General features: G+C 43.0%; 1 protein-coding gene across 3 annotated transcripts in view; it reads right to left on the bottom strand.

Moving 5' to 3' along the window:
• The window catches only part of gli2a (GLI family zinc finger 2a), a 407587-nt gene that overhangs the window by 41833 nt on the left and 344037 nt on the right, over positions 1–21717 (bottom strand). For all 3 annotated transcript variants that reach the window (XM_068034894.1, XM_068034893.1, XM_068034896.1), the window contains 4 exons: positions 11576–11777; positions 8473–8686; positions 7702–7815; positions 3277–3417 (listed from right to left, as the gene is read on the bottom strand). In XM_068034894.1, the coding sequence (XP_067890995.1) occupies positions 3277–3417; positions 7702–7815; positions 8473–8686; positions 11576–11777 (671 nt within the window). The remainder of the gene's footprint in view (positions 1–3276; positions 3418–7701; positions 7816–8472; positions 8687–11575; positions 11778–21717) is intronic.

Below are 21717 nucleotides of genomic sequence, written 5' to 3'. Positions count from 1 at the left end.
AGCTCCCACAAACAGCAATGTGATAATAACCAGATAGTCTGTTTTTGAGTTAGAGCTCTGGCAGAGTGCAAATAGAGATGACTGATTAGTGCTGCTTTCCCTGCTTGGAAATTGCTTGGCGCGTTCAAGGAAAATATAAATTGGAAGCCCATGCTTTGTACTGCCTCTGCGGCTCTTAATAGTCACGAACTTGCAGATCAGGCAGGCCAGACTTTTATGTTGCTGGCAGAGGTAAGGATGCCATGTTACTGAAGTAAAATCACCATTATATGTTTTCCCTACTAGAGAAGAAGCCATAAGCTGAGACGCTATTATATCAGAGGTCATGGCGCATGACGCAATGCTCCAGCAATGGGACTACAGAATTTACACAGAGCAGTTTTAGTGTTGGGTCAACTAATTTTGCATGGATGTAAGTGTTTAGATCTGCAAAAATCTACTTACAGGTTCTCAACTGAAAGTTTTGGCAAAATGCTGGATGTTTTATTTAATAATATACAACAAATGCAATTGTTCTGGAAAATAAGCAGTAAATGAAATAAGTTATAAAGATGAGACTGCCAACAGCTTGCTTGTATCATGCCGAAAGGCAGCTTTTGAGGTTTAATTTCCTGGGGCTGTATCTCATTTCTTGATGGCAAGAAATCAGGGCTGACCACACAGGGCTTAATACCCAGCAGAGTGTCAAGAAAGTAAAATCCGAGCCTAAGAAATTGGCCAATTTTAATAGCAAGGAAAATGACTTCTCTTAAACTCTCTGCTGCAGTGAATCTAATGCAATGTGAAGACTGCAGGAGATGAGGTCAGACTCAAGTTGTGGGCCTGCAGTCTATGAAATTATTTCAACACGGTTCCATAGTGCAGATGGAGAAAAGATGTTTCCACTTATTGGGGGAGTCCAAAACTAGGGGCCATAAATATAAGATAGTCGCTAATAAACCCAATAGAGAATTCAGGAGAAACTTCATTCAGCGAGTTGTGAAAATCTGGAACTCACTACCTCGTGGAGAGGTTGGGGCGAATAGCATAGATACCTTTAAGGGGAAGCTAGAAAAAGGAAGAAAAGAAATCGAAGGATATGTTGATGGGATGAGATGAAGTGGGAAATGGCTCGTCTGCAGCATTAACACTGCAAGGACCTGTTGGGCAGAATGCCATTTATTTGCTGTAAATTTGATGTAATTGAGCCTGTTTCAGGGCCTACTTGGAATGTTAATAAGCACTTCAAATGGAGAATTACATGGGACAAAAGGAAGAAATGTTCCTCTGTGCATGTCTGACACCACGTTGAATACTCTGAGGTAAACATTCCTGCTTTCCTGGTGGCTGACATCTGGATCAGCAGACTCTGCATTACAAAAAAAATTGTTAAATGAATGTCCAGCACTTGGGGAGGTGGGGGTCACATCTGTATTTTCTGATAACGTAGCGGGAGGGTTTGGGAATAAATGGATAGCTCCTTCAGATAGCCAGCAGGCTAAATGAGCTCTTTCTGTGCTGTGAAATTCTCTGATACTATAATCTCCTTTCCCTGTCAGTATTGGTGGGCTAATCAATCTTGGGGGTGGGAGCAGGGGGAAGAAAAGAAACACAATGTGTGTCCAGTCCCTATTGGTATAGTGGTGTCTGTGGCTTTTCACCGTCAGTCTGGAGGTGAGCGTTTGTTCAGATTCCCCAGTGGATGGGTGTGGAGGGGGCAGGGTTAAAAAGAAGACATCTGCTCTCTAGGCCTGTCTCAGGAGGCATGCACACACTGGCTTGTGGAACCAGATGTCTGATGTTTAAAATACTAGAATGTTATAGCCAAAAGGCTCATCCCTACTAATCACTGCTTACCGAATGAAATGAAAGAGAAATCTATTAGAACATGGAATTGAAATCAGCCAAATCACTGGAGACAAACAACGGTAGTGAGGAACTCATGCAAGATGTTAGCCTTAACTCACGAGTAGAATTCTTGCCTCTGAGGCAAACGGTGGTGGATTCTAAGCACCACCCAGGATTTGAGGACATAATCTCGGCTGACTCTTCAGTACAGGACTGAGGCAGTTGGAACTACTGTCTTTCAAATGAGATATTAAACTGAGAAGCTGTCTGCCCTCTCAGATCGACATTGCTCTATTCAAAGAACAGGAGGCAAGGTGTTGTGACCAACATTTATTCTGCAACAAACATCATGAAAGTAGATTACCCACTCATTTATCTCTTTACTCTTAGTGGGATCTTGCTGTGTGCAGATTGGCTGCAGTGTTTCTATACATTACAACTATGACTATGCTTCAAAAATACTTTCGGGCATGTGAAGCGCTTTGTCACATCCTGAGTTCATACTAGACGTTATATAAATGTGCAATCACACAAAGTAAAACGTGTTTAAATCACAGTGCAATAATGGTGTTGCTACAACTACAGAAGAGAATCCAAAAATAGAAACAGCCATCAAAACATCATCATCGCACTTAAAATATTGACAAGAGAAATATTTGCACACTGTTATTAAAATGAGAGCAATATATTTCAAGGGAGTATATGTGCACAAATCATTGAAGGTAGCAGGGAAGGCTGAGAAAGTGGTTAAAACGTCGTATGGGATCCTGGGCTTTATAAATAGAAATATAGACTATAAAAGCAAGTAAGTTATGATGAATCTTTATGAAACACTGGTTCAGCCTCAACTGGAGTATTGTGTCCAATTCTGGGCACCGCACTTTAGGAAGGATGTGAAAGCTTTCGAGAGGGTGCAGAAATGGTTTACGAAAACAGTTCCAGGGATGAGAGACTTCAGTTACAGGGATAAATTGGAAATGCTGAGGTTGTTCTCCTTAGAGCATAGAAGGTTGAGAGGAGATTTGATAGAGATATTTGAACTCATGAGGGGTCTGGACAGAGTAGATAGAGAGAAACTGTTCCCATTGGTGGAAGGGTTGAGAACCAGAGACACAGATTTTAAAGTGATTGGGAAAAGGATCAAAGGTGACATGAGGAAAAACTTTTCATGTAGTGAGTGGTTAGGATCGGGAATTCACTGCCTGAGAGTGTGGTGGACGCAGATTCAATCCTGGCTTTCAAAAGGGAATTGGATAAGTGCCTGAAGGGAAAACATTTGCAGGGCTACGGGGAAAGAGTGGGGGAATGGGACTCGCTAAATTGCTCAAGCAGAGAGCTGGCAGGGGCTCAATGGGCTGAATGTTCTTCTTTTGTGTTGTAACTGACAGCTGCTACATCACTGCTCTCTGACTGATTTCCAGCTCCTTTCTCAGCTCAGGCTTTACTTACATGCACCAGTTGTTCCTGAGTGTCGTACTCTTTGTTGCACCCTTCCCAGTGACACACCGTCTCGTAAATGACCTCTGGCTCCTGTTTGCAATCATCTTTATCCAAATCGTCCTTCACTTCTGTCAGCCCTGCCAGACGATCCTGAGCAATTATATAAATGAAGGAAAGGAAGAGAGGAAATTGAGACATCGTTATGTGAAATTTAACAGCGCATGTAACAGTCGTGCATTCTTCTAGTCTGCTGATGCTCTGATGGATATAAATGTTTTAAATTAATCTCCTTAGCAGCCATTTAGACATCCATCGCAAATGAAACCAAATTAAGAAACAAGTTATTCAACTACTTTTGCTAAGTTTTTTTGACCTATATCCTCTTTTGCTCTATTTCTAATATACTTCTCTTTAGATAATGCTGTATGCCTCGCTCCATGTGAGAGGGTAAGCAGGTTGCTCGGCAACAATCCATGCCCCTCTATAAGCAACCAGTAGGAGGCGCACACGAGCAGTCAAAAACATAATGTTAGCCAATTTCACACCCTCATTCCTCATGTGGATAATGCCTTAACTCAGTACCTTAACTGCTTCTCCCAATCTGCTCCTCACCATTTCCCCTCCACCGCCCCGACCCCAGACAAGATTGGGAATTCCCATTCTGATTTAAAATTCCAGATTGCAGCAATGAAAACTAGATCCGTTAGCAGTTGGAGTTTAGAAGAGGATTGAAAGGAACAGTTAGGACTTTAAAACAATCCCATTTGCCCCAGTTAATCCAAGATCCTGAAATACCGCAAACAACTGGATTCAGGTTGGTACACTTGACAGAATTAAGGATCTAAAAAATAACAAGAGTGAGACCTGCAGAAGGGTCACCATGGCCTAGGCCTCACTTTAGAAGGGTCTGAAGTGCAATTACGTTTAGACGACAGAAATAAGACTAACTACCCTCCACCTCAGAGGAACAAAAAGCCCTCTGAATGAAGTCAAAAGCCACATGAGCACACACGCAATTTGTTTGCGCTAATGAACGCATATTACCGATAAGATATTAATTCCTTTCAGATGCCAATTGCACGTTTTTAAAAAAATTGTCTCATTAGCGTAAGCCCACGTTGCAGCTGGAGATGATTTTAGGTCATGCGCTTGCTGCTTTTGACGCGCTCTAAGCTTAAAACTCGTGAGATGTGGCTCCTGCCCCGAACGTGCTGACTACAGCATGTTTATCTTTCTCTGATATGCTATCTTCATCAATTTTCCTGGCCCCAGATGATTATAAACATAGCCGTCCCCATGCATCATGCCAAAGCCTGACTGGGGCTGCCTCTGGACTAAAGCAGAACAAGGAATTAGTCAAAGCCTGTGCTGTCCCAGTGACAGCAAGGTATTGTATATTTCATTAAAATGTAGTGCAGGGACACTTCTTGTAGTTTAGAGTTACAATAAAAAATGGTTTAAAAAGAAAAGAGATAAATTGCTCTCGCTGCTAATCCTCACACATCAGGATGGAAAGAAAGCCAGGAATTAAAGACTTCACTGTATCAAATCTTGGTGTCTTTGACCAGTGACAGAGAGATTGTAGTGCGGTACTTTATAACACTGAAGTAATAACCCATTTGTAACTCTCCATTACACAGCAGATGGCTTCTGGTGTTGCACTGAGGAAAGAGTCTGGGACTCAGCTCGACATTGTACTGACTGGTGTTACCATTCATCTTTTCTCATGGAGAATCCTCCGCAACCAGGATAAGTTGCAAAATATCCCAACACTGGGGCCATTGCCAGGATCTGAGATAACGAGCATTTCTAGCAGAACAGATGTATTAAAGTAAAATAAAGCGCAAGGAACTTGTTCACATACAGTGTTGCCTGGGTGTAACAAACTAGCATTTTAATTTGCATATTTCCATTGTGATTTTCCTTGAATGTCAATCACCATTTTTTTTTTTGCAATTACAATAAAATGACATTTTAATGTTTTAATTCCAGACAACGTTCTACTTTTAATTCAGTAGCAGTGTGGCTAACGGTACTTTTCAATAGTGTTTTTCTGCGAGAAGAGATTATTTTTTTTTTCACCAGGACCATTTTCCAGACATTGAGTGGGCAAAACTATGAGTAAAACATTAACTCTCTGCTCAGAATACGGGTGGAGGTAGAGGTAGAAATAAAAAGGTGGGGGGATGGGTGTGGCAGTGGTGGGAACATCAACATCATCAACTAACATGATACAAGATGCATGAGTGTTTTTCTAAACAGAGGACAATGCAATAACTCAATGGCTCCTGTGATGCCACTCGCACGTGACTTTAGATGACTTTTTTGTTCTAACTTAGAAATTGCAAAAATTAACATTGGCATGTCAAATTTACTGCTGATGTGCCTTTTAAAGTGTGGCAGGCAATGGAGACTGTAAATATGGTACACAATGTTAAGGGTACAGCAGTGTAGTGGTTACATTAATAAATGAGTAGGTGAGAGACCTGGACTAAAAGTCCAGTGAACGCGAGTTCAATTCTCATTGTGGCAGTTTGAGAATTTGAATTCAGTTTTAAAAATTTGGAAATAAAAAGCTGATATCAGTCAAAGTGAGTATGAAGCTGTCGGATTGTCATAAAAACCCAAAGTTCACCAATGTCCTTTAGGGAAGGAAACCTGCCGGCATTGCACAGTGTGGCCTACATGTGACTCTAGGCCCAAACCAATGTGGTTGACTTTTAATTGCTTTTAAAATGGCCTGCCAGCTCTGCCACCAAGGATGGCTGTGGTGAGCAATAAATGGTGGTAAGAGGCATTGGAGAAGGCAGTGGCATAGTGGTAATGTTACTGGACTAGTAATCCAGAGGCACAGGCTAGTGCTCTGGGGACATGGGTTCGAATCCCACCACGGCAGATGGTGAAATTTGAATTCAATTAATAAATCTAGAATTAAAAAGCTAGTCTAATGGAGACCATGAACCATTGTTGATTGTTGTAAAAACTCATGTGGATCACTAATGTCCTTTAGGGAAGGAAATCTACCGTCCTTACCTGGTCTGGCCTACATGTGATTCCAGACGCACAGCAATGTGGTTGACTCTTAATTTCCTAGCAAGCTGTTCAGTTCAAGGACAATTGGGGATGGCCAATAAATGCTGGCCGAGCCAGTGAAGCCCACATCCCATGAACAAATAAAAAAAAAAGATTCACAAGGATATTACCAGATATATTTATCAAGTAAAGCTGTAACAGCTGGGACACCTCGCTAGAAAAGGGAAGGCTGAGGGGTGGCCCGAGGACTTTAAGATTATGAAGGGGTTTGATAGGGTAGACATAGAGATGTTTCCACTCGTGGCGGAGTACAAAACTAGAGGTCATAAATATAAGGGTAGTCACTAATAAATCCAATAGGGAATTCAGGAGAAACTTCTTTACCGAGAGAGTAGTTAGAATGTGGAACTTGTTACAAAAAGGAGTAGTTGAGGCAAATAGTATAAATGCATTTAGGGAGAAACTAGATAAGTACATGAGGAGACAAGAATAGGATATGCTGAAATTAGAGTGGGAGGAAACTTGTTCAGAGCTTAAACGCTGGCACAGACCAGTCAAGCCGAATGGCCTGTTTCCGTGTTGTGCACTCGATGACCCAGATTCTCCTGTCAGTGGTGAAATGGAGGCGTTCGCCACTGACTGCACAAAAAAATCCATACTTAACTGATTTGTTGACTGCAACAAAGACTTTCTCTTCTTGCTGCAGCAGGGCCTAGCAATAGGACAAACAGTGAGGGCTTCCAGCTTGGCGCATTGCCAGTGAAGGCCATGCCCTAGTGATGTCACGAGCTGAAGGTACACACCCTGAGCCAGTCAGTCTTCAGCTCAATGACAGCTGAGTTTTTTGCTATGATTTTAAATATTTTAAAACAGTTATGACACTTTTTCAAACTGTTAGAAACTTCTAAATACATTTAACACTTTTATAACAGTTTTTAAATGTCTGCCTTGGATATTAACGCCACCTGGCTCCCCTCGAGGCTGTGGGCGGGGGCAAGAGGAGCTTTATTTGTGACCCTCTTTCATTCATGACAGTGAATCGTGAAGAACTGTGATTTTATTGCTGATGTTTTCATCTCTACTACCCTGCCTGACAGATTTGCTTTTCACTTATTTTAGTCTTTCTTTGCTGACTTACACTGTGATTATCAGCCCTAATTCCTTGCTCGTAAAAATCCGTGCAAGTTGTGGGAAAATAGGCAAAATTGCCACACTAATGGTCCCTGCCATTTTAAGCATCGGAACAGCGGGACCATCAGCGTGGGCTCCTCTGGTGCCCATTGAGGTACACTGCAATGTCCCGCTGGGAAAGGAAAATACGGTTGATAAATCTTATTATCGTGGTTAAGGTTTTACTGTACACTGGAAACATACAACTTACACAGGTTCTTATTTGCTCACCTCGGTGGTCGGAGAGACAGCTCGGGGTCCCTCCACCTCAGTTTTAACCTTGGTGCGTTTGTTGATCAGTGGATCGACAGTGCTACTTACAGCAGAATCACCACTCAGCTTGCTCTACAGAATAAAAACCAAGCCTTGGTAAAAAATTTCAACCTAACAGTGCAAATATATGAACACAACCAAGGCTGCTTACTTCAAGGTTAACATTTGTGTTTCCACTTAGATATCACATTTCCCAAATGAATTGCTTTAGCATCATCCATTCCTTTGTAAGAACTCAGATGTAAGATGGGTTTTTATTGATTGTGGAGGGGGTAAAAGGCAGTGAATGCCGTACTCAGCAAGTTAAGATACGTCAGTGTTAGGGGATGTAACACCACTCCATTGCGTGCAGTGCGAGGTAGAAAGCAGGTGGAATTAAGAACAAAACACCCAATATTCCAATCCATAATCTTAGCCGGTCCAGAAAACTTTGAATAACACTCCCTACTCTACCAGTGTGACACTTCTACTTCCCATATAGCCAACCTCATGGTCTCTGAGTGATGTTAACTTATTGCTAATTAGAGCCAAATTCTTGAGGCGTTTTACATGTTCATTGGGAACTGCATTGAGCCAGTGGAGAAGGAAACATTCATCAGTCTGTGCTAGATTGGAGTCCAGCTCCCCTGAGGTAAGAGTACAATGTTGTAACCCATTGCCTCACTTTCACACTCTTGTCATTTGAAGGTGCTCCCCAATGCATAGTATCTCAGACAGTCCAGTCCTTACCTGGGAAACTTCAGACGAGGCATTATTGGCCTGACTAGGTGGCAAAACTGCCGAGGTACTGGACATATGCTGCCGCGGAGCGAATGTTGGTGACGGTTGTATAAGGGGCGGAGTGTGACCGAATGCAGAGTTCAGGCTGCGTTGCTGATTCAGTATCTGTTGATGCATCTGGAAGGTCACTGGATTGATGGGGTGTGGAAAGCTGAATGCTGGGCTGAAATGAAACAGTACCACAATTTAAAAAAGATTGCAGATTTTATTTTACAAACATTGGAACATGCAGTGCTAAAGTGCAGGCTAAAGAGTGAGAAGCTGCAAAAAATGGGGCAGTTCTTGTTTTATCGCATTTCCAAGAGGATACATCCTTTGTTAAGAATTGCTCTTAAAATATTTTAAAACAGCATCAAATAGATTTAATCAGCAATTTCATTGAGATCTGCCACTGGTTGACCAGCCAAATACTGATATTAAAAAAATACGATTTTAGGAAATCTTTTCACCCCTTCAGGATCACATGTTCCTGATTCAGATTTTAGAACCAAAGCACCAAATAAATACATTTAGGTGAAGGGAGTTAACCTCCTTGTTAATAAGTCTTTGTAAGCCACCACCACCACCACCCCCATCATCCAGCCTAAAACTCATTGCTCTATCAACAAAGTGTGCCTGGAACTGCAACTGAATGTAATTTAAATGCTGGGAATACTCAGCAGGTCAGGCAGCATCTGTGGAGAGAAAAACTCAGTTAATGGGCTGGAGTTTACAGCCCGCTGACATCGGGGGTCGCGACGGGGGGGGGGGCCAGAAAATGTCTCCGGGAGAGGCCCACGATGGAAGATCTGGCCCGATATCGCCAGTCGCAACGACGTCTTGTGGTGGACTCCTGCCGCTCAGCGACGGGAGGCCAATCTAAATATTTAAATTTATTAAAATAAATGAATGAAATACTTGCCCGCTCCCACCGTCCGTCCAGCTCCGATATATTAGCCGGCGGCCAGCACTCCTGTGCCTTCGGATCTCCGTTCGGAGTGGGACACTGGGGGGGGAGGGGGGAGGAGGTAAGTATTTCAGTGCGGTGGAGTGGGGTGGGGGAGTGGGGTCAAGCTAATATGATTGGTGGAGGGGATGGTGGGAAGGGTTAAAGATAAAGGTTTATGAACTTTGGTGGGGGAAGGTCAGGTACACAGGTAGGTATTTTGTGGGGGGCAGGGCACGGAATGAAGTGTATGTTTATTAGAGCGGTGGGAGAGGGGCTAGAAACATTCATTTAATTTTTTTTTTAACAAAGTTTAATCTGAATTTTCTTTAAATATTTAAACTGTCATCTCGGGCTCAAAGTTCTTTAAAAATGGCATCTGCGCCTGCGCAGTGGCGCCGGACGGCATTGCCGGGGACGGAACACCCGCCCCCTCCACATCATCGGTGGGGGGGGGGAGGGGGGGGGTGCAGTCCACCCCGGCCATTTAGATGAGCGGCTGTGTTTAATATCACAGCAGCTCCACGACAATAGTATACGGCAGCGGCAATGTAAAATTCAGCCCACTGTGACCTTTCAGTCACAAGTCACAGACCTGAAACATTAACTCGGTTTCTCTCTCCACAGTTGCTGCCTGACCTGTTGAGTACTTCCAGCATTTTCTGTTTTTAGTTCACATTTCCAGTATCTGCAGTGGTTTGCTTTTGTAATTTAAATGATACTACTTTGCATAGTATCAGCACAGTGGCGCAGTGGTTCGCACCGCAGCCTCACAGCTCCAGCGACCCGGGTTCAATTCTGGGTACTGCCTGTGTGCAGTTTGCAAGTTCTCCCTGTGACTGTGTGGGTTTTCGCCGGGTGCTCTGGTTTCCTCCCACAGCCAAAGACTTGCAAGTTGATAGGTAAATTGGCCATTATAAATTGACCCTAGTATAGATAGGTGGTAGGGGAATTGAGGGAAGGTGGGGATGTGGTAGGAATATGGGATTAATGTAGGATTAGTATAAATGGGTGGTTGATGGTTGGCACAGACTCGGTGGGCCGAAGGGCCTGTTTCAGTGCTGTATCTCTAAATAAATAAATAAAACCCCAAAAAATGGCACAAATGCAATCTCTGGTAATGGGTGGGAACGTGTCTGTAAAATCACATCCCTACATACTTGATTTAGAAGGTATTCAATAACAAATATGATTTATTTTCTCCATCCATTTCTTGTGTGTCATTCATCCACCCCAGACTGTAAGGTATAATCAAGCATCAGAGTGACACCAAGGCTGCTTTGGAGCTTAGTTGGTACAGGCTGCTCTCACATAAAGCTATGCAACTGTTTATCGAGGAAAGTGTCTGCCTGTCAGCGCTCGGTTGAGATTGGCTTCTCACTGATCTAGCATCAGGGACTTTGTTCAATGGGTGAAATAAAGAAACCCCAAGGCTTATAGCTGGCACATATTGCAGAAAAGTTACACACAGTTTCTGTTACCAATGACCTCAGATCAGTGTCAATACAGTCCACCTGACATTTTTTCCGAATTTTCTTACAGGAATGGAGACATGGCTCTTTGAAATATATTTACTTTTACAATTCAATTTGTTGCAATGTAGTTTTAATTTGACATTTTGAAGAAACGGACAGTATATTAACCTAGAAATTACTGGAAGCCGTCTTATCGATTGACAGGAACGCAAAACATTCATACTTAACATGGCCTATTATTTCATAAGAATATATTATGGTAAACAACGTGCCCTACAAGACAGATTTAACAGCAAAATGCTGATCTTCAGCAGCTCAATGATCTGAATTTCTGGGTGTCCCTAATAACTCTATTATGTACCTAACAATATACATCCGAGAAAGTTCAGTGCCATTTGGAAACAACTGCATTGTGAACTTACGACCCCTGCTAATCAGCACTTGTTAGTCGGCTAGCCAATATGCCAACTTGAATTAGAGGAGGAACTGCTGATAGATGTGTCTGACTGGGATGCAGACAGCGTGACTATCAATCATCAAGACCTGAAGGCTATGCGCTAATTACCCATACGCAAACCATCCAGCCTCAGTCACAATTGGTCACCAGCCTACTTGGGCAAACTGAATGATTGCTCAATGTTAAATACCTCACCTGATTGCACCAGCTGACAGGTGCCCATAAGAGCCGCTGGCTGCTGAGCTGCTCCGGGAGTTGTTGATGTAGGCCACCAGAGAGTTGGGGGATGTTCTGATCATAGTCTGCAGATCGATACTGGCATCAGATAGTGGGGAGATGGATAGGGCTCGCTTTCTGCTCATTCTTGCGGCCGGACGAGGACTCGAGAACCTCGAGACTGAGAAACAGAAATTGGACAACTTCAATAAAGTAAAAAACCAAATTACTTCCACCAAACTTTATTTTTATTGACTGCAACAGAAATAACTCGTTTCATAAATCCGAACTTAATTTTTTTCAGTGCAATTTAAAGCCTTGGGACACAACTGCACCCATTCTGCCAAATGCTGTGTTTTCCAACTCTCACAGCCTGAGTTTTAAAAAAATGAAGCCACTTAATTTAAGTGAAATGACACCTCATAAAACCTCTGCCGTCTTAATCTTCAGTAGAGTGCACATTATGCTTTTATACTTGAGCCTTTTTTCTGTTTTTTTTAAGTCCTAGTTATGCTGCACTGGACCTACGCGATCTGGGTGCATTCTTAGGAGAGATGCAAGTGAGCAGCATTGTATACTGTCCATTGCGCCACTTTTGAGCATACAACAGCAAAGCTCTGTGATTGATATAATTAAACACACTGACAGAGTTCTGTTGAGCACACCTCGAGTGTTAAGGTTGCCAACACTGGCTTGACGTATTCCTGGAGATCTAGTTCGGTGACATTTGCTCACATGGCATCCAATCACGTTGCTCCGCTCATATGATGCTCACACACGTGATATTTGATAACGTGGCATTTGCCCACTGTTTGCAAATGTTATTGCACATACCATGACTTTTTGTTTGCTAGTGAGATGAAGAAAGAATAGAAAGATTTAAGGATGACTTACGTTTAAGTAAAAACAATTTCTGGGATGTTTTTACAGTATCAACCGCAATCAGAAACACCAAGTAAATTCCACTGATTCAACAAAAACATCATTGATATAAATAACCTCTAACTGAAGATTTTGTGCTACTTTCTGATATTATACAACAGACAACAAGTTGTAAAAATAAATCAATAAAACTGAAAACCAAACCAACTTTCACAGCCCACTGCTGAAGCCCAGCTTCAGGAAAGTGAGACACACTCCTTAGAGAAGAGCATCCAACCCGCCTGACTCCTGTAATAAAACACATTATACAACTACTCACATCACAGGCCAATATGAATTCTCCCTCCCTCCAGTTTGTTTCTCTATTCCGCCCTCTCCAGCTTCTCTCTCCCTCACTTCTTAGTTTATGTTGTGCTCTCCTTCCCATCCCAGCTTGTTTTTCTCTCTCTCTCTACTTCCCTCCCTCCATCTCCCCAGTTTGTGCTTCTCTCTCTCTCTGTCTCTCAGTTTCTGTTGCTCTCTCTGCCTCCCCAGTTTGTGTTGCTCTCTCCTCCAGTTTTTGCTGCTCACTATCCAAGTTTGTGCTTCTCTCTTCCCCCACAAGATTGTTACACTCTCTCCCACTGCCAGTTTGTGTGGCTCTCTCTCTCCCATCTTGTACTGCTCCCTCTGTCTCTCCCTCTGCCAGTTTATGTTGCTCTCCCTCCCTCCTCCAGTTGTTCTCTCAGGACTTACTAAGTTTCCAGGTGATTTCTGCTGGCCCTGTTGCCACCATCTTCACAATATAATGAAGTGATGAGTTCCGAATATGACGGGACAAGCAAGGCTCAGAAAACGTGGTTTTGTTGCAAGTCACACCAGCCAGGGGCATTGAGCACGTGCAAACCGCACAATACAAGGACTGCTTCTGCTGAGACGTCAACAGCAGTGCTTGGAAGACCGATTGGCCATTCTGGGAGCCTCCCACCCAAAGTAGGAGGGTTGGGAACCCTACCAAGTCTTGGTAACATTTCAAGAGCTGACAGGTTAGTTAAATTTTGGATGACATTAGGAAGTTAAAATCAGCATCTTTGACTGCACCCTAGCACCAAGCGTACAGCACCAGTGATACAAATTCACTCTATTCAAGTGCTCTCTCTGCTAATACCAAACTGCCGGTAAGTGTGAAATTGCTGACATTACTCTGCATGCTTGTGAGATTTTAATTCACTCAAAACCCATTCACTTACACAAAATTAAAATTGGGTCCAATATTTCTGTAAATCAAAATGTGCAGGATAACTGGTGTGTTAAGTAATACAGTGGAAGCTTAAGTAAGTACAACAGTAATTCTTTGTTTAGCACAGAAGTTTGTACATTTACCTAATGGTATTTTGTGACCTCAAGAAATTCACTATAACTCTTCTAAATGCTATTATTCTGTAAATCCTTTTGAAAGTCTGTGCAGCTCAATTATTATGGTTGTTCCTGTCTCCTTCTGATATACAGCAATCCGCAGAGTATCAGACAGCCCTCAATTGGTAAAGGAAACTTCACGCATGCCGCATTTTTAAGTATAATATCTCACTGACCCACCAGATATATCAAGGATTTTGAATCAGTGTTTCAGCTCAATCACAAACCAGTCGGAACTCTGACTCCCCATTGTTTCTGTCTCTGAAACGTTTAAAGGGAAACTGTCTTTGTGAAAAAAGCACTCGGCAAACATTTCATTGTTTGGCTTGTGAGAAGTGCCAAGTGCTAACCGTACCACAAGTTCATGTACAAATGACACAATGATGCATCCTAAAGCCATTCAATGACTGTACTCTGCACTTACAAACAAACCAGTGTAAAGCCTGGTCAAACATTTTCAAGGTAGATAATGTCTGTTTAATTCACAGCATCACACAGCACAAAAGTAATCCATTCAGCCCTTCGTGCCCGTTCTTTGAAAGAGCTATCCAATTAGTCCCACTCCACTGCTACCTTCCCCGTAGCCTCGCACATTATTCCTTTTCAAGTATTTATCCCATTCTCTTTTGCAAGTTACTATTGAATCGGCTCCCATCATCAGTGAATTCCAGATCGTACCAACTTTCTGCCTAAAAAAAAAATGGCTCTGCATCCCCCTCCTGGTTCTTCAGCCAATCGTTAGAAAATTAGACTTCAATACTTAAGTATGCAGCTGAACTAAGCTGCTAAGTAAGCATGCTGAAATAATAGTGATTGTGGGACGACTGAATTAATACCATTTGGAGGTTAAAATGCGTGCAAATGTGTAAAAGAAAAACACGCAAGCTTTATATTACCTGAATTTGCATTCCCACAGTCCTCTGCTGTCTGCGGCCTCAGAGATGCAAGTTAGTTTTGGCAGTCATATTTATCTCTGTTATCCCCACACCTCAGGGGACCCTGTGTTTATTAATGTGCCACTTCCCATGATAAATTACTAAATAGAAAGAAAAGCCTTGTACTCATTTCTCCCCCCATTTCCCATGATTTATGTCTATGATGACTGCTCAGACATTGGCCCCCATTAATTTGCAGGCATCGGTATGACGTCCACTACCAGTTTATTGGTGTGTCTGCTGGTCGGCTGAACAAATGTAAACCTAATCTGTAAAGCTCTGTTGGAGAATGTCATGTTTAGTAGACTGGTCTGGGACCTTTCCAATACATAACGAGTAACAGGCATTTCATTTCTGTCTCTTCTAATTTGGTACTTTGGGGCCTCTGAAAGTCTCAGGCTAATATGCTGCAGAGACTTTAAATACTGCGCCTATTCAGAGAGTGGGACAAGGAGCTGCAGTTTATGAGAGATTAAAAGGAAAACTGCAAGAGCTGGAATTCTGACTTAAGTGCAGAAAATACTGGAAATTCGCAGGAAATCAGTCCAAGAGGAAGTTAGGTTAACGTCTTGGGTGGGACCCCCTGTTGAAGCCAGTATTGTCAGCGCTCAATTTTGTTTAACTATTTATTGATTTTTGTCAAATTTTAACGTGTATGATTGCGAGATAGGAGGAGAAGAAAAATAAAAATAGTGGCGGTGGGGGTGTGGATAGAAGTTCTTCTGGGCTAGAATTCAGGCCCTGACTCGATGTTGTAGGAACTGAGAGGCCCAAGGCTGGCCTGAATTTGGGCTTCGAGCCTCATTTAAATAACCAGCTCGAACTGATCTGCTGGCGCAGGCAGTTTGGCTACATTCTCGGCCGCTTGACTTACTGGCAGCGGCCTCAGGTAAGTCCCCGGAGTTGAGGTGCGGAAAGCAGTAGGAGGGGTGGGGGTGAGGGTATGCAAATGAGGCTGGCAGGAGTAGACTGGAGGTGGAAGATGCAGCTCCAAAGGAAAGTGCAAGACCAGCAGAAGGCACAGGGTCCTGAAGATTGCACTAGGACACTGCAACCACCCCACAAGTAGGTAAGAGATGGAGTGGAGAGGAGGGCTCTATAGGTCCTATCCCTCCACTTGTTAGAATAGGGTTATTTCCATTGCAACACGAATCCTACCACGTTTGTTCATATGGCGGTCTCAGGGAGTGGTGGGAATGAGGACAGACAGGAGGAAAATGAAACAGGAACCCGGGACCTACCACGTTGTCCTTTGCAAGAGGTGGGAGAGGAAGTAGCAGTCAGTGCTGGTCTGGTGCAGTAAAACTCAGGATCATGGTATGCCACACCACTCAATTACACCTCCTTTACTACCTCTGATGGTTGAGTTTTCCGCATCGCTAGTCTGGGGGATTCTGAGTCTAGCTGTTGTGGCCCAATCTTCAGTCAAGTTCAGCTCAGCTCAACACAAATTGGAATTCAAAGTTGGCTGGACCATTCTGGTCTCCATGGCTTAGTGATACACAGGGCAGTACTTCACCCATTGGTTGAACGGGAGCTGTGGGCAATATAACCAGGAGGCAGTAAGATGCCTGAATCCAACAGGCAAAAGTCTCGAGGTCTCTGTCCGATAAAAGCTTATATTTGCTCCTGTCGGCAACAAGTCTCGGCAGAACAAAATTGTGAGGCTGCCAAAACAACTGGAGAAGCGCTCTCTTCTACTTGCACTTACAAATCATTCTCAAGTGATTAGCGGCTGAGCGGAAGGAAGCAGTGGCTCTGTTTACACACATGGCCCATTCCCTGTCTGACTTAGATCACATCTAATCCTGATGTGCGGGATTTGGAATTAAGATTCTGCCCTGTCCTGCAGCTGGCACAGCTGGCAGTGGAGCTGCTGGATATGCTTGATGATCCATGATGCATATGTTAACATCTGTATGGTCTCAGTCAGGTATGCTCAAATTGCATGTTATGTGTCTCCATAATCCATCTTGGCATCAGGTGGCAGGACCGTATCTCCAACACAGAAGTCCTCGAGGCGGCCAACATCCCCAGCTTGTACACACTACTGAGTCAGCGGCGCTTGAGATGGCTTGCCCATGTGAGCCGCATGGAAGATGGCAGGATCCCCAAAGACACATTGTACAGCGAGCTCGCCACTGGTATCAGACCCACCGGCCATCCACGTCTCCGCTTTAAAGACGTCTGCAAACGCGACATGAAATCCTGTGACATTGATCACAAGTCGTGGGAGTCAGTTGCCAGCGTTCGCCAGAGCTGGCGGGCAGCCATAAAGACAGGGCTAAAATGTGGCGAGTCGAAGAGACTTAGTAGTTGGCAGGAAAAAAGACAGAGGCGCAAGGGGAGAGCCAACTGTGTAACAGCCCTGACAAACAATTTTATCTGCAGCACCTGTGGAAGAACCTGTCACTCTAGAATTGGCCTTTATGGCCACTCCAGGCGCTGCTTCACAAACCACTGACCACCTCCAGGCGTGTATCCATTGTCTCTCGAAATAAGGAGGCCCAAAAGAATCCATCTAGCCTACATTACTTTTCTTTAATAAACTGTAGGTGCTTTATATTCTGCTCTGCACCTCTCTCTCCCAAAGCTTTAACTCTAATTCAATTGCATTTGTTCTACCTTTCTTCATCCATTATGTTTTTCTCGGAGTGGGTGGGCAAGGGAGAGGGATAAAATGGATGGGGAAGGGTCACATGCACTTCTCTTTTCTCGTAAACTGTGATTTATCTTTGCAGAAATTCTGCATTGCCTTATACACTCTGGGCACTGAAAGCATATTGAGCAGATTGGCTTCAGATGCGTTGGATTGCAACTAGGAAAAGAATCTGCCCGTGTTGACAGAGAAGCTTTGGAAGTCACTCAAAAAGCAGTCAGAATGTGGTGAAAGGCCAAAACACACACATGTCCAAATGCCATGGTAAACCGAAAAATCAAGACACATGTTTACCTACATCATTGACTTTCGCCTGCAGTTTTGTGACTTTAGAAAATGGAAGTTAGAAAATAATTTTCTGCCTCAATAATTTTCCAATTTCTGCTGACAAGATCTGCCTAATTAAATTGTACAGTTTGATACAACCTTTACTGCAGTTTACGGAATCACCCCTAAAATACATAATAAATTGCCCCAATTACAGCTTCTAAACACCTAGGACTCTCAAATGTAAAGGTGTAACTCAAACATCAGAGGACTGTAACATGTTTAGAAACAATGTAGAAAAATAAACTGGGAGAGACAGAGTACTCCTCACTTGGGTGATGTGACTTTATCACAAGTGGTGATGTTACCAAATATCAAAGCTCCAGATCAGCACTATTTATATGTGACGTAGAAACTCACACTTTCACAGTAATTAATAATAAATAAAGACAGAGGCAGGGAAGGAATCTAGAGTGGAGCCATGAATACATTTACAAGGTGATAATGCATTTAAGTGCTTCATAAACCATAAGCACAAAGCTCAAATGGAATGGAATGACTGTCTAATTTAAATCACATCCTTGGAATCATTATAGGAAATCTTTTAGCCTTTTTTAATTGTTCTGGTTTTATGTAAGTGCTTTATTCTACTTGAAAATAGTTTTCAGGCTGCTAATATCTCCACCATATATATGTGTGTGTGTATGTGTGTGTGTGCGCGTGCATATTGCTGTTGAATTGTCACAATATTTACACAAGAGGATTAGGGATTGTAGTATCATTACTGCAGCTTTATTGGGAGATAATCTGCAGTTCATTAATAGAATTTGCAGGCCTAGTATAGATTACAGATTAAATTGTCCAAAGCTCCACTCCCAACGGGAACATACCTCATAAAATTGAGAGTGGAGGCTAGTGAAAGTGAATTACTGCACTCAAGAAATTTTTAGTCATTAAGATTCCCCAGCAGAAAATCAGGGGCATTGACCTCTGAACCAGTTCTCAAACCTGCGGCCTTGTTGAGTGAGGCTCTGCACTAGGAGTGCAGCTTAACAAAGTTTACTACCATACCTAATTTTTCCACAGTTCAGTCAGGGCACTTGCTTTCAAGCAGGCTTGAGTGGTGCCAGACACAGGCCAGCAATGCAATCTGCTGTCATTGTAGTCCCTGTCCAGGATTTAGAAAGTCCCACATGATACCCCGTCACACTGGTCAATAGGCCACTTTCCTGTCTAATCGTCTGCAGCGGAAATGCTGGACTGTAATGGTATTGATGAAGTGAAAAGCTGTAAATGCTGGAAATCTGTAATAAAATCAACATTTTGGATGTGTTCTAATGAAGGGCCTAACCCACATATTAAACCACCATTTCTCTTCTGGACCCAAAGTATTGATTTACAATACAGACTTACACTATACGCTCACAATATAGACCCACAGTGCAGACATACACTATAAACTCACAATATAGACCCACAATACAGACTTAGACTATGAACTCACAATACAGACCCACAGTATAGACTTGCACTATAAACTCACAATAAAGACTAACGAGTAGAAATTGTACCAGTGTTGGTGCAAAATGGGTGGTATCAGATCCCATTCTACACAGCACCTGATTTTTTTTTCATATTCGTTCATGGGGTGTGAGCATCACTGGCAAGGCCAGCATTTATTGCCCAGCCCTAATTGCCCTTGAGAGGGTGGTGGTGAACTGCCTTCTTGAACCGCTGCAGTCCATGTGGGGTAGGTGCACCAACTGTGCTGTTAGGAAGGGAGTTCCAGGTTTTTGACCCAGCAACAGTGAAGGAACGGTAATATACTTCCAAGTCAGGATGGTGTGTGGCTTGGAGGGGAACTTGCAGGTGGTGGTGTTCCCATGCATCTGCTGTCCTTGTCTTTCTAGTTGGTAGAGATCGTGGGTTTGGAAGGTGCTGTCTAAGGTGCCTTGGCGAGCTGCTGCAGTGCATCTTGTATATGGTACACACTGCTGCCACTGTGCGTCAGTGGTGGAGAGAGTGAATGTTTAAGGTTGTGGATGGGGTGCCGATCTAGCCGCTATTCAGGACCATTGCAATCAGTGGAATTAACTATCAGGTGCTGTGTATAATGGACGACTGATCTGATATAAAGCCTAGCTCGGGTATAAAATTAAAACCTGATCCGGGCCTGACCTGACCACAGCCAACCCGAACCCAATCCGAGCCACATGTAGTCGGGTTCGGGTCAGGCAGCCAGGCTTTAATCTGATATTGCCTATTTTGCACCACCGCACAAGACGAATATTTACTCAAGAAGCTTAAAGAATTCAACTGAAGTAATTGTAAATGAAGAGAAAGAAAACATCCACATCAAATGAAACAATGTACGTTTAGGGTAAACAAGCTAGCTTTTGAGATGAGTTCTGCTTTCATTTGAATGCAAATTTGTGTAGTTACCAAAGCTATTTTGGTTCCCAAGCAATGTTTCAGTGTTGTGGACACATTCAGACCCAGGTTGACTTACCTTTATAAATAGAACTCAGTAATTAAATCTGGTGAAAGTTTTCAAAAGCATTTTTGGTGCTAGAAATCTTAGTTTATAGACACACTTCTGGTTTCAAAAGGTACAAAGAGTTTGATGAGAGTCAGCAATTATTAAGTTTGCAGAGGTATTTGCTGAAGCCCTCCGAAGCATTGTAAGAAGACCAAAATATGGTGTCTGCTTTTCAAAGGAGGCACTGCCATGGATTCATTTAAAGTATTACATTTGGTGTTTTCAGAATCCTGGCATGAACACAGTGAAAAATCAGGCGACTGTTTGTGAAATGCAATGAAATTCTGCTCAGGTACTTTTTATTTGTACTTCCTATGACCTGAGCTACACGCTGAACCAATGGAAAGAACAAATGCCATTCTACCGCCTGACCTCTTTTCAGAGCCAGGCTACAATTAATTGTTCGGATTTGTACGCCTGGGCTTCATTTGAATCCTTCATTGAACTGCTGGATTGAGATAGGGAATGCACTATCTCGGAAACTGTGTGCCCTAACCACTGTGTAGCACAGCATGTTAAAGGTCCATTGAGGATAATATGCTTGGGCAGACGGACAGCACCGCACTAGACTCCCCACTTCTTGTAGCTCAGAAAGGCTAAAAAACAACAAATCTAGAACAGTTGGACAAGCTAATGAAAAAATATTCAACACCCACTTATTGTTTATGCTTACTAACAAGACCAAAAGGAAGAAGCTGATTATTTAACAAGCTGAGATGAAGTTACTTCTGATCAGACTAATGCCTGGAAGAAAGACTGATGCAATCCAGATGCCTCAAAAACAAAAAGAGCAAAGAGCACATATTATTTTAAAGAGACAAGCACTTTTTTTTTTGGAACGCCTTTGGAATACATTAGCTCTTGGCAAGCATCTGAGAAGTGAGTCTAGATTTACAGCAGAATTCCCCCAGCTGCAGTGTCAGGCAGGAACCTTGAAGCTCTAACCTGTGTATGTATGGGAGAAGGAAGGAGGTCTCAGGAGAAGAGGGGATGAAAGTTAAACTATTACAAATAAGTGAATAGTGTGAATTTGATGCATATAACATACACACTTTAACTGCACCCCCTCCACCACCTTGTGGATGACATTCCTGGATGATTTATTATTTAACCCGATCGTCCAAACCAACTGTTACTTAACAGCATCTCAGCTAGACCAAGGAAGACCACTCATTAACAGCATCAAACCCTACTGGGTGGTGATTAGGAGAGGCCAAAATCTGACCTGAATGAAGCAAAATAATAGCACTTTGCCCAGATTGTTTCTGACATGCACTTTCCGGTTCTACGCTAATGGAGGGTGGCTGGGTGGTGGGGGTTGGTGGGGGAGGGGGAGCGGGTGAAAATGGGGTGGTCAGAGCATCCTGAAACTTACACATTCACATATTTATATTATCTCCACTGACGTCTTAGTGGGCAAAGAACCATCAAATGCCATGCAGAT

This window comes from Heterodontus francisci, chromosome 7 (genome assembly GCF_036365525.1).
Source record: "Heterodontus francisci isolate sHetFra1 chromosome 7, sHetFra1.hap1, whole genome shotgun sequence".
Classification (NCBI taxonomy): domain Eukaryota; kingdom Metazoa; phylum Chordata; class Chondrichthyes; order Heterodontiformes; family Heterodontidae; genus Heterodontus; species Heterodontus francisci.
This window is presented reverse-complemented; position numbering and strand designations above follow the sequence as displayed.